Source organism: Triturus cristatus, chromosome 3_2 (genome assembly GCF_964204655.1).
Source record: "Triturus cristatus chromosome 3_2, aTriCri1.1, whole genome shotgun sequence".
NCBI classification, from domain to species: domain Eukaryota; kingdom Metazoa; phylum Chordata; class Amphibia; order Caudata; family Salamandridae; genus Triturus; species Triturus cristatus.
In genome coordinates, this window is record NC_140584.1 from 1,156,433,125 (window position 1) to 1,156,446,518 (window position 13,394).

A 13,394-nucleotide genomic window follows, 5' to 3' on the forward strand; every position below is an offset into this window, starting at 1 on the left:
TCCCATAATGGTTCTTGCGGAGCATGGTTTGCCTTAATGACATCCATCAACGGTGATGCCAAAGAATACAAAGCAATAACAAGGCTCCACAAGATTGCCCAAAACATACATCAAGACCCAGGCACGTGGACATGGTCCGGTTGGCTCTGGGGATTAATATCGGCTTGGGGATGGAAAGTGTTGACCGTCTGTGGGTTGATACTATTAATGATATTCAGTTGTTGCCTATTTCTGCAGTGTGGCCCGGCCATTTGTGGCCTGTGTGCTACTGCATGTGTTCCACATCCCTATTTACAAAGCATTGAAAATGGAAAAATAATGCTGCAAGAACAGATCGACTGTCTCATGAAAATAGACGTTACATAGGGGGTTCACTAAGGTACAAGGAGGGAATGAGGAAAATAAAAATCTATGAGGCCTATGTGTCCCCATGTGCCCCCCCCGAACGCTTATGTGCACATACATGTAACCTATGTATTTCCCCTCCATGGCCTTTCTATCATGATGCTTATGCTATAACGTGGCCTGCCATCATCCAGTCTCCCATGAGAGAAACGACAAATCTGTATTGAGGCCTACACGTTTTTCATCATGTTTTCCTGCATTTTCATGAAGCCCATGTTTATGGCTCAGCCAGAGCCAAAAAGAGGTTTCATGCCTCAGAACGCTCTGAAAGCTACAACTACGTATCCTTGGCCTTGCACACTTGGGCCTCAGCCAAAGGGGCCCCGACCGAGGTGTCGAGACAGTATTGAGCACGGTTATCTGCTTACTCTTACTGAAACCACATTCTTGCCTGGTGAAGGAGGAATGAACGCGACCCATCTGCAAGGAGGGAGCCCAGCCCTACTGTCTCTCTTTGTGAGATTGCAAAGCTCACGTCAGTAAAAAGCCCATAGCCCCCATGTAAGGCTTCTGCAGTAAATGAAGTAAATGAAGAAATAGATGCCACATCGGCTCTTGGTGATGAGCAACCTATGTCACAAATCAGTCCCTGCTCCAGACATCGGATATCAGATAATACAAGATGTGCTGGTCGTCTTGACACTGAAGGCCTCGCTCACTGAAGGCCTCACTTCCAGACTTGTCCGGTTGCATAGCAACCCTCCCCACGTCAGTTACACGTCATGCTCGAGTTGAGCACAAGTAAGGCAAAGTTCCAGTACAATTCCAGCAGATCACGCAACCCCCTCCAGGTATCCACCCACACATGACAAATTACCCATTATCATCAAGTGGACGCCCACATGGACGCCCACCTTCACGCCTACTTACACGCCCACATGCTCTTATCTCATTCTCTCTTGCTCTTTTGCTTACGTACAATTGAGAAATGTATATATACTGTACTCTGTGAATAATGTTTAGAGAATATTGAGAATACTTTTGAGTCCCTTTCCAGATCCTTTTTTGGTGATGGTAATATTCTCCCTTTGACTCGAGTTATTGGAATAAAGCCCTTTTAGAACCTGATACCACAGACTCAGCCTCTTGCTTTATGCATGATCCTATTGATATTCTGAAATACATAGAGCGTAATATTTTATTTACCACAGCGTGTTGCTCATTGTTGAATTCAGGTAACTAAAAGTCTAATGTAAACATTATTACACTTAAAAAAGCCCTTTTGTGTGCATGTTTGTGCTGGTGAGTTTCCGTCAGTGCAGTGTGCCCTTCTCTTCAGAGTCAAGTGACATGATGGGGGGCTCCTTTCCAGCACCCTGCAGCATGACCATCTGGGTGCTATCCAAAATGAAGAACCAACAACAGCACCCGTTAACTAATAGCTTTTATATGAGATGGCACTTGCACAACCCTGGAATCCGCTCCAGCTCCCACATCTTAAACAATAGAGGCAGGTTCACAATTCCAGTGTGTGATATAATTAGGGGACAGGATGTGGCCTAACAGCTAGAGCGGTCAACTTCGAAGCTGGGGAACCGGGTTTGTGTCTCAACAGGGATGCTCAACATCCTGGGTTTCTGGGCAACTCAGTTAATCTCTCAATGCCTAACAAAATGAATGTGTTTTTCTGTAACGCAACTGGTGCTCATGAAAAGAGCTCTGAGACCTTCGGGTCAAGTTTGCGCTATATAAAACTAAAAGAAAAATTATACTGTTATCTCAGGAAAGGTCACTTAAATACTTGGGGGCTCATTTATGAGCCCCTGCGTCACTTTTGCGCCACCGATGCGTCACTTTTTGTGACGCACCAGTGGCGTAAAACATGTGCCATGTCGCGCCATGTTTACGAAGTGACGCATCTAGGTAGATGCGTCACTTCGTAAACCCCTGCGCTACATTATACCTGCGCCAGGTATAATGTATGCAGGGTGGGCGTACCCCCGCAAGAAAGTGTCGTAGGAGTGGCACAGTGAAATCTATGAGATTTCGCTGCGCCACTACTAGGACGCCAATGCGTCAAAACCTTACGCCTGCCTCATGGCAGGCGTAAGGGTGACGCAGGCCCTTTCACATGGGGGTTACCCCATGTGAAAGGAACATTGCTGGAGTTGCGTCAGGCTTCCGACAGAACTCCAGCAATGCGCCACTTTTTGCACCGACCGATACGTCAGTTATACTGACGTATCTGTCCTTCCTTGCGACATGATGCGTCATATTATAAATATGACGCATCATTGGTGTCGCAAGGAGGGCGCACTGAGAAGTGACGCATCGCTGCTTTCACACAGCAATGCGTCACTTTTCATAAATGAGGCCCTTGTTCTTTTGGCAGTGCAGGCTGACTGGTGGGAAGCGGGTGGTGCATGTTCACGTGTCCGGAGATAACTGGAAACGTGAGCTTAGAGTGTTGTTTTGGGTGTTCGTATCCCACCCCTCTCGCAAGATCCCATCTCGGAAACCCCAACGCGCCAGCTGCGGTGTGTGTGTGTTGTTGAATTATTAGCTGCACTCTAGACTCTCAGTAGAGTATTCAAGTCACTAGACCTGCATTTTTTAAATTTTTCGAGGCCTGATCATGTAAATTAAAGCAGCTTTTCACAGGGATGTTTCATTTTTAAATACATAAAGTGATTGGAGTCATTCCTGGCCACAAACTGGAGCCAGGAACATTATTTTACATTTCTTTTCATTGAATTTGAATGACTTAGAGGGTGTGGTGTAAGGACCAGAGCTGCTGACTTCGAAGCTAGGGATCCAGGTTCGAGTCTCGGCACATTATAAATTGTAATAAAATAATGAGAGAGATGTAAAATAGGTTCCTGGCTCCGGTTTGTGCCTAGGGACCACTTGCAAGCTGTACTTTCTTAGGGGGCAATAGGGGGGACTCTGGGAACAATGCACCAGTTGCTCGGCCTTTAGTAGCTCACAATGATTTTACTGATCAGAAGTAGCTCTCTCTACAGAAAAGGTTGGAGACCCCTGGTATACACGGATTACTGGTAGCACCAACGGTTTCATGCAGTAAAAAGTTACAACTGTAGAACGAGCAGGATTTGCAAGAGGGACAGTCGTGCACCTATTCCGCACACGTCCGCTGCCTGTGTCACCCTCCTATAGAGAATTCCAATGTTCTGATGTTATGGTCCAAGTTGTGACATGCTGTGTGAACTACGCATATTATTTACCAGCAGATCATAACAACAAATACGAAGTATCCAATGTGAGCAAGTATTGGCCTATGGGGGCATTGTATCAGGAGGAAGCGGAGACCACTTACCTATTCATTAAGAGAAGGTGAACCAGTCTCAGGCCAACAGCTATGGCACTCTGTAACAACTCTGCAACACTGTAACAACAGCAACAGCAAATCCTGCCGTACTTCCGCACCGTCTTCAGTGTTACTGGTGGAAGCAGAAGTTTTATATTTTGAATTCAGCTGTGTCACCAGAATGAAACGGGTCATTAAAGAGACATTAAAGGGCGATGAAGGGCTTAGTTTTCAGACTCTAACTGGAAAGTGTGGGCACGGATGTGTGCAGGCATTTTGCAGCTTTCGGGCTTTTCAGAGATGCACAAAGCCCACAATGCCCATGTAAGCAGCTAGTTTTCCCACACAAATTCTTGGGAGCAAATTGATTTCTGAGCAGTGTTGGTAGTGTGGGCGCCAAACTCTGCTCTGCTGGCAGCAGGCAGAGTTTTTGCCAAACTCCATGCTCCAAGCAGAGCACAGAATGTGGCAAAACTGTGCCAAAGAAGCAGAGTTTTCCGCCCACTCCTAGAATCAACACCCCTGGTCACATGATACAGCAGTGGGTGATATGAATGAGTTTACATGACACAGTCTGCTAGTCTAAAACAAGTCACATGACACAATCTGTGATATTCTGAATGTTATCACATGAAGCAGTGCAGTGTAGGATTTACTGAATAAGGCCACATGACACAGTCTGTGATATTTTGAATGGGGTCACATGACACTGCATTGTCTGTTATATTCTAATCTGTGTCACATGACCGAGCACATGGAGAACTTCACATAATATTATACATCATGAATGATTTCCACCCGTAGAGCAGACATTTTACAAGACCTACAAATGAAATCACAAACACTGAGAGCACAGCGAGAGTTGGTTTCTACCCATGAACACTCTGTTTGTCACGCTTTGAAAATAGGTATTTGGACCTCTGCAGAAATGCGAGTCATCCTAATGGGGTCTCATACACTATGATCTTTGTTACAGTTTAGCTACATGCTGTAATCTATAGCGCCTAGACTGTAACGGAGAGAGTGGATGTTACATTTGTGCTACATATGGAGTTTTGGGTGAGCACGGAGTGTGTCTATTGTTATTTAATGTATGGGGACAGGAGTCCATTTTGGATCCCGTATGTCTGATTAGTACATATGACGGAGGATGGAGGGAGCCCGCCAGATAGGGAGGTAGATTGTGGAAACCTTCTTCAGGTCTTTGAAGTGGACCAGACTTCTGTGAAAGGAAAGGAATGCGGGAGACAAATGATGCTTGGAGGGAATTTGCAGCCCACTTCCTGCATCCTTCAACCCCAGAAGAGTTAATACAGTTCTGTGTAGCAGTCAAGTGGGAAGGCCTCTCTTCTGAGCCGTTGTGTCAGATTCCTCAGTCACGGCACACACAGTTCCACTCTCTCTTCCTGCCAAGATTGAGTGACAAAGACTTTAACCTGACCAGTATGTGCTAATAAATAAAGGGCCCGATTCACAAAAGTAATCTGAGACAAAATCCTAACTTTACGACTTTCGGTATTCACAAATGGCATTTAGGAGTAGTAAAGTTAGGATTTTGTCTTAAGTTTGTTTTAAGAGTTGGTCTTAAGAGAAAATCCTAACTTAAGTTAAATTTAATGGGTATTCGGCTACGTACGTTATTTTAATTCCCAAGATATGTGTGCATTCGGGGAATGGGTCACCTCTAAATTCACGTTCAATGTGTCAGGCTCATAATTAGGAGATAATAGCAAATATACGGCACAATAAAAAATAAGCAAGAAACGAGAGCCAGGCAGGGGGCCTGGTGTTGCTCTGGCCCTTGGTCCATTCACACCTTGGCTCCCCATGTGCCGGACCAGCCCAGAAGCAGTGTTTTCCGCTGACACCTCCGCGATATTGTTGCTGCCACCACGAGGCTCTAGCCCCCACCTTCTGGAAGCTCTCTGGAGCTCTAGGGATTCCCTATCTAAGGCCAATTGCTCTTTTTTTTATCCTCAGCTTAGCTCTCTCAAACTCAAGCAGTTGGAATTTCTTCTCATAAGAGGTGTCCCTTTTATGAGAAGCAGAGGACCCTACAGAAGTGCCAGAATGATTAGATTACAGGGAAGGAGACCCTTGATCTTCTGGGTAAACGTTTAACTCTTCCGGGGGCGGGGTAAAATGAAGGCCACTGAGGCCTTCTCCCTCACCTTCAGGAACAGTTGGATTGTCCAGGTTAGAATCATTTTGATCCTCCTGGCCAGAATCAGAGTCTGGCTCATACTGGTGTTCACTACCTGGCCTTTCCTCTCCTGCTGCCCCACCCATCTTGCCTGCCTCATCAGACCCTGGGCACTTTCTAAGGGATCTAAAAGCAAAGCCTCTATGAGGCGTTGGGTGTTTGCACTTTCCCCTGTCTTCAATAGCTCTAAATTTTTGGAATGGGAGATGGTCATATCTAGTTGGTAGGGGCCTACTGGCTTCTGCCCTTGAAGACAGAACTAGTGTGGTGTGGTGTGTGCACCTACCTACTCTAATGGGGCCTACTAAACTCTCTTGAGTTGTAGAAAGGGTGTGCTAAGCATTTGACACACAACTCTAAGTTCAGTAGAACTTCCTATATTCTAGACTTGATTCATTTGTACCTATAGTACCTATAGTGGTTTTCAGTTAGTCATCATCATCATCATCATCAAATAACTTTATTTCGAATCCAGAAAGGAATCATAAAAGTATACACATATAATAAAAACAGTACACACATATTAAAAGAGATACCCAAAGATCCAAAATACAATAAAAAAATTTAAAACAGTGTGTTAGAAATAACATTTAACAGGTAAATCCATTATAAAATATTATCACTCGCTAACTTCAGTAACGGTTTCTAATGGCAAGGGCCGATCTAATAAAACTCAATACAGCATTACAAATACTTGGGGTGGACAAGGATAATAAATGTTCATAGGCCTCTCTGTAAAAACTGGAACCAAAAGATACCAGGACTGGTTTAAGAAATCTATTTCTTGGGGCATTATACAATGGACAGAATAAAATACAATGAATGGTGCTTTGCGAAACTCTGTTATTACAAGGGCAGAAAGGCAAACTCTTGAACCACCCCCCTTGCTTTGGAAATGCAAGTAGAAAATGAAAAGTGCTAATACGAAACCTTGTCAGATAGAAACGCCATTGCGAGTGAGTAATGTAAGATAAATAAATGGACAAGACAGCTTACCCCTCAAGTACAGTTGATGCTTGCTAGAATGTAAGGTGCCAAGGTTATGACGGTTGGCATCTTTTATCAGGGGCTTAAAGTCCTTACCAATCTGGTCTGGACTATCAAATATATCATTTAGCCCAATCTTATAAAAAGTATCCCTGACATACGAAAGCCAAGGAATCTTCATACAATGGTCAAGTTTAAGACAGTCCTGCAAAATTTCCTGTGATAATTTTAAATCTTCAGACTGCCAAACTTTACCCCATAACAATAGGGGAGACACATGTATGATGTCGCTGAGATACTCAATGCCTACCTCCCCATGACAAAAATTATTCGAGGTTCCCAATGGAACAGCTAGGAGACGCTTAATAAAAGTATTCTCCATAACCTCTAACTTTCCAGTATTATGAGACACTCCAGCACCGTAGGTTGCAACCGAGACACACTTGGCTTTATATAAGGATATTAGGGTAGGTACTGGTTTTTGTCCTAATTTACTGGCAAATCGAAAAAGAGCTTCAGCAGATTGTGAAAGTTTTTGGGCCCGAGCTATTATCAGAGTGTCCCAATTCAATTTCTTATTAAATATATTGCCCAAATAATTGAAATTGTCAACCTTCAGTATAATAGAGTCCCTCAACCTATATCTACGTGTTTTAACACTTTTCGGACCGCAGGTCATGGCGAAGGATTTAGTAAAGTTGACTTTAAGGTCTAAACTCCCCATAAACTTCTCAAAGGCATCCAAGCAGAGCTGCATGCCATTAGCAGTAAGTGTCATTAAAACCATGTCATCTGCATATGACAGCATTGGTAACCTTTTACCATTGGCCTGTGGGAAATCAGCACCAGACTCCAGCATAAAACTTTCCAGCCCGTTAGTATAGACCAGAAATAAAAAGGGAGGCAAGATGCATCCCTGGTGCACACCCTCGGTCGATGGAATGGGTTTAGTTTTTTCCCCACCCGGGCCATAACGAATACTAACTGTAGTCGCAGCGTGTAGTCTACGGAGCAGAGACACCAATGCCTCTTCAAACCCCATAGTCTCCATCATCTGCCACAACTTGGCCCTACATACCGTATCGAAGGCGCTAGACAAGTCCATGAATGCCAAGTGGATGGAACTATGCTTGGCACCCATGTACTTGCCCATAATTAGTGCCAAGTTTAGGCACTGTTCGGTGGTTCCCTTGCCCCTTCTAAACCCATATTGGGAGTCTACAATGAGACCAGCTGTATCCGCCCAGGTTTCAAGACGTGTCAATATCACCCTGCCCATTAATTTACAAGTCGTATCTAGTAGTGAAATCGGCCTGTAGCAGCACGTGTCTGATTTATTGTCCTTTTTAAAAATCGGAACTACTACAGCATCTTTCCAAGAGGCTGGAATGAATCCAACCACTATTGCTGTAAATACGTTTAGTAGGAGTGGCACCCATACATCCAAATTATATTTAAAGAAGTCTAAGGGCACTGCATCTGGCCCTGGGGCCTTTAAAGCGGAACCCTTGCATAGAGCACTCCTTACCTCATCAAGGGTCAATGAGGCACTAAGCTCTTTGGCTGTCTCCTTATTAAAATTACCAACATCCACCATATTAGATCATTTTACCTCCTTTGGATTAAAAATTTTGCTATAATGTGCTACCCAGGAGTCTTCAATTATTTGCACTTGTATTATCTCATCATCAGATTTTAAAAAGGTCGATTTATTACCTTCCAGAAAAGGCTAGTATCCCTCAGCTCCACAGCTTTAATAAGGTCCTCCCAAGCCTTGGTCTTTAATTCGTTTTTCCGCTTCTTGATTACAACTTTATATTTCGTCCTGGCCGCTCTAACCAAGACTCTATCAAGCGGCACTTGTTGTAAGGCCTTCGTTAAGCTTGTTTGGGCAGCAGAACATTCTGCATCAAACCATTTGAGGCCCCTTTTTTGGCCCCCACCTATTGTTTTTATCAGGTGAGAAGCTATATTACCCAAAAGGGCCTTAAAATTATCAATAATGAGGAAAGGATCAGACATGGACGTTAAACATATTTCAATCCCTTTCTTATTTACCTTAAAAATATCTGCCTCCAATTGCCCCGCATTTACCTTATCCCACCTGATCGTGACCCCCCGGTTTTTATTATATTTTATCACATGGTCTGCGGGCTGAGATTTCCGAATGGGGGAGCAAAAGTTCACAATTAAAGGATTGTGGTAGCTGGCAGGGTTAGCAACGATACTTCAGTTAGTCACTCAAATAGATTATCTGGTAAAGCAATAGCACGCTTGAATCCAACCGCTGCACACCAATGTGAGAAGTTGGCCTGGTATATGCTGTCCACTAGTTATAGTGGGCACCTTGCACCAGTCCAAACAACCCTTATTGATGATAGGTTTAAAGACAACCTTTATTGAAAGCTATCCTAGTGGTAGCTATGGAGAGCAGCCTTCAGGCTAAGTCTTGAAGCAGTGTAAAGCAGCTTGGTTTACCAGATGATAACCTCTTGAATGACCAAATGAAAGGAGAACCACACAATGTATATATGTAAAATTAATTGTATTTATTACTAAACACTCTCTACTAACCTCTATATGAGATTAGAGAGCAAGGCACACAATATTACAATTCTAAAACGATAGTAAACAGCACAATATACAATGGGCCCCATTTACTGGTGTGGAGGTATGATTCCAAGGTGTTTGACACCAAACATGACATGTTTCCATGCAGCCATTCCAAAGGTAGCATTTACCGTGATGTTACAATGCACTTAAGAATATATGGTTTGGCTGCATCACAAACAACCCTGTAATAAAGATTCCAAAAGCTGCTGAGGGGCTCTGCTCATGCACGGGCACCCTCTCACATGAAACCAAGCACCCTACCTTCAGGATTGTTAAGGCCTGCCATAGGGGTGACTGATAGGTTTACATGTGCAGTGATATGGGGAGATACAGGTAACCTATATCTCAGTAAGGGGTGCATCCACCACCTTACACAGGCTGCTGTGGTAGACCTGTTGTGTCATTTTAAAAGGCTTCCCAGGGGTGGCATAATACATGCTGCAGCCCCTGGGAGGCCTCTGGGGTACCTTTGCCCTGGGTACATAGTATACCATATACTAGAGACTCACAAGGGTACCCCAGAATCCAATCTGGAGTGTACCTAAAGTACGTGTAATCAATTTAAAGGGGGAAGCAGATAGGCTGGGGTCCTGAATAGTAGGATCCCAGCCAAACTAAGTCGAAAACCAGTAAAACACCAGGAAAAAAATGGGGGCAACCATGAAGTCAGGTCCCACGTTCCTACTGGATCAATTTTGTTTTTGTTTAAACGTCTTTTCATTTCCTATCTTTGCACCTTCTGTCGTCTTTTTGTAGTTACTGTACACACTTTGCATTTTTATTTATACTCGTGCTTCTTTGTTTTGCTTAAACAGAAGTATCACAGAAGTAAAACAAGTGAAATGTCTACCGCGCGCACATCAAAGACCTAACTGCCGTTGCTGGTGTTACTTGCGGGAACGAGCGTAAGTCTCTCTACTATCTATTGACATGCCTGCCAACCAATGTGTCTCCCCAAAACTTAATGGGGGTGACTCACGTTCAGAGCTGCTTCCTTCTCGGGCCTAAATTAATAAATTGCAGTTTGGTTTGTAGTGCTTTGGCTCCATCAGGTCGCCAAATGGTGCAGCAACTATGAAAAATCAGTGACAGTCGGTTTCAACCAGGTCAGCTGATTTTCATCCGGTAAGGTACTGTCGGGCACAGTCAGTTTTAACCAATTTCTGTACAGCCTAATAATACATCTCTTCAAAGCTGCATGAGGAATACATAACGGTCACAGGTGCAATGTCCCTGGCCCATGGTAATAATATCTATAATACGTATCTCCAAAGCTACATGAGTAATACATGACAGCCATAGGTGCGATGTTCCAGGCCCATGGTAATATTAATTATAAGTCTCTCCAATCTGCATGAGTAATACATGACGGCCATATGTGCAATGCTCCCGGCCCATGGTAAGAATATTAATTATACGTCTCTCCAAAGCTGCATGAGTAATACATGATGGCCACAGGTGCAATGCCCCCGGCCCATGGTAATAATATTAATAATACGTCTCTCCAAAGGAGCATGAGTAACACATGACGGCCACAGGTACAATGCCCCTGGCCATGGTAATAATATTAATAATACGTCTCTCCAAAGCTGCATGAGTAATACATGACAGCCACAGGTGCAATGCCCCCGGCCCATGGTAATAATATTAATAATACGTCTCTCCACAGCTGCATGAGTAATACATGACGGCCACAGCTGCAATGCCTCCGGGCCATGGTAATAATATTAATAATACGTCTCTCCACAGCAGCATGAGTAATACATGACGGCCACAGCTGCAATGCCCCTGGCCATGGAAATAATATTAATAATACGTCTCTCCACAGCTGCATGAGTAATACATGACGGCCACAGCTGCAATGCCCCTGGCCATGGTAATAATATTAATAATAAGTCTCTCCACAGCTGCATGAGTAACACATGACGGCCACAGGTGCAATGCCCCTGGCCATGGTAATAATTTTAATAATACGTCTCTCCAAAGCAGCATGAGTAATACATGACGGCCATATGTGCAATGCCCCTGGCCATGGTAATAATATTAATAATACGTCTCTCCAAAGCTGCATGAGTAATACATGACGGCCACAGGTGCAATGCCCCCCATGGTAATAATATTAATAATACGTCTCTCCAAAGCTGCATGAGTAATACATGACGGCCATAGGTTCGATGCCCCCGGCCCATGGTAATAATATTAATAATATGTCTCTCCAAAGCTGCAGGATTTATCACTCAAATAACAGCTTTAAATATATTTTGGAAATCCATTTTTCCTCTAAACATCAGTTTATGAGTTCTGAAACTAAATACATATTCATCTCAAATACACACTTCAGAATGTTAGTACACATATTAATTCAACCAAGCAAAAACGTCTAATTTAGTAGGCTGGCTACACAGAGAGCTACTTGCAGGTATCTGGAGAGATACCAGTATCTCACAAGCTACTCGTTGGAGAAGCCTGGTCTATTTAAATTATAAGCCAGTAGAGTTACTGAAGTAAGGGGTGGTAGCAAGCAGGGCACCACTATTATCAGATAAACCAAACGCATAGGACCCTTTGAGGTTCATTAACAGGTCATGGGCTCTCCGTCACTCTTGGAAGGATGCTCTGCATCACTCTTATAGGGATGCTCTATGTCACCCTCGGAGGGATGCTCTCTGTCGCCCTACGAGGGATGCTCTATGTCACCCTCGGAGGGATGCTGTCCATCACCCTCGGAGGGATGCTCTCTGTCGCCCCACGAGGGATGGTCCCTGACAAGCTACGAGGGATGCTCTCTGCCACCATCGGAGGGATGCTCTCTTTTGATCTCAGAGAGATGCTCTCTGTCACCCTCAGAGGGATGCTCCCTGTCACCCTCAAAGGGATGCTCTCTGTCACCCTCAGAAGGATGCTCACTGTCACCCTTGAAGGTCTGCGGCACCCTGCAAGGGATGCTCTCTGTCTCCCTCAGAGGGATACTCTCTGTCTCCCTCTGAGGAATGCTCTCTGTCACCCAGGGAGGGATGCTCCCTGTTACCCTCGGAGGGATGCTCTCTGTCACCCAGGGAGGGATGCTCCCAGTTACCCTTGGAGGGATGCTCCCTGTTACCCTCAGAGGGATGCTCTCTGGCACCCTCGGAGGGATGCTCTTTTTTGCCCTCAGATGCTCTGTGTCACCCTAAAAGGGATGCCCTCTGTCACCCTTGGAAGGATGCTCTCTGTTCCCCTGAGAGGGATGATCTCTGTCACCCTCAGTCATACATTTCATAATGTACACTAATTATGAATATTTCACTTCCTTCTTTTGTTTTATTTCCCAAACAGCATCTCACCTTCAGGAGTTCCCACGCTGGTGCCTCACACTTCTTTTCTAGCTCTGATATCACGGCATTGAGAGAGGTGATTTGATTGGACAGTTTGGTGATATTTGCATTTTCTACCATGGTAATTTTCTTCTCCATCTCCTTCAGTCTCCCCAGCAGTGTTTGCTCATTTTCCTTCAGGAGTTGCCGCAGTTTTGCAATTTCAGATTCAAGTTTTTTCTTCTCAGTTCTTAGCTTGTTCTGTCAGAAGCAAAGAAAAGCTGGTTAGATATTATAAAGCTTCCTATAGGCCGTCCTGAGAGTGGGGGTCCAGGAGGAGGGTGGAGGGGCTGCCTATTGTGATTGTCATCACCTTGCACAAAGGGTTTGTCTGAGAGACATTCAAAAAATGACATTTTAAAGAGAAATTAGATTTTTCACAGCCTGGTGGTCAGAAAATCTGTATTTTATTAAAGACCAGACGGCTAAGATTATGCAAATCTCCTTTATCGCCAGCTCACAGCAGCAACAATCGAAGAATATAGAACTTCAATAACATTCTAATAGGCTATAAAGTTCCCCCGCACGCAGTGTTCTCCCTTTTTTGGCGTTGTGAACAAGATAG

General features: G+C 44.2%; 1 protein-coding gene across 1 annotated transcript in view; it reads right to left on the reverse strand.

Annotated features, from left to right (window-relative positions):
• LOC146859312 (E3 ubiquitin-protein ligase TRIM39-like) overlaps positions 1-13,394 on the reverse strand; it is a 165,709-nt gene that overhangs the window by 112,804 nt on the left and 39,511 nt on the right. Inside the window, exon 3 of the mRNA XM_085649983.1 lies at positions 12,800-13,030. Within this exon, the coding sequence (XP_085506109.1) occupies positions 12,800-13,030 (231 nt within the window). The remainder of the gene's footprint in view (positions 1-12,799; positions 13,031-13,394) is intronic.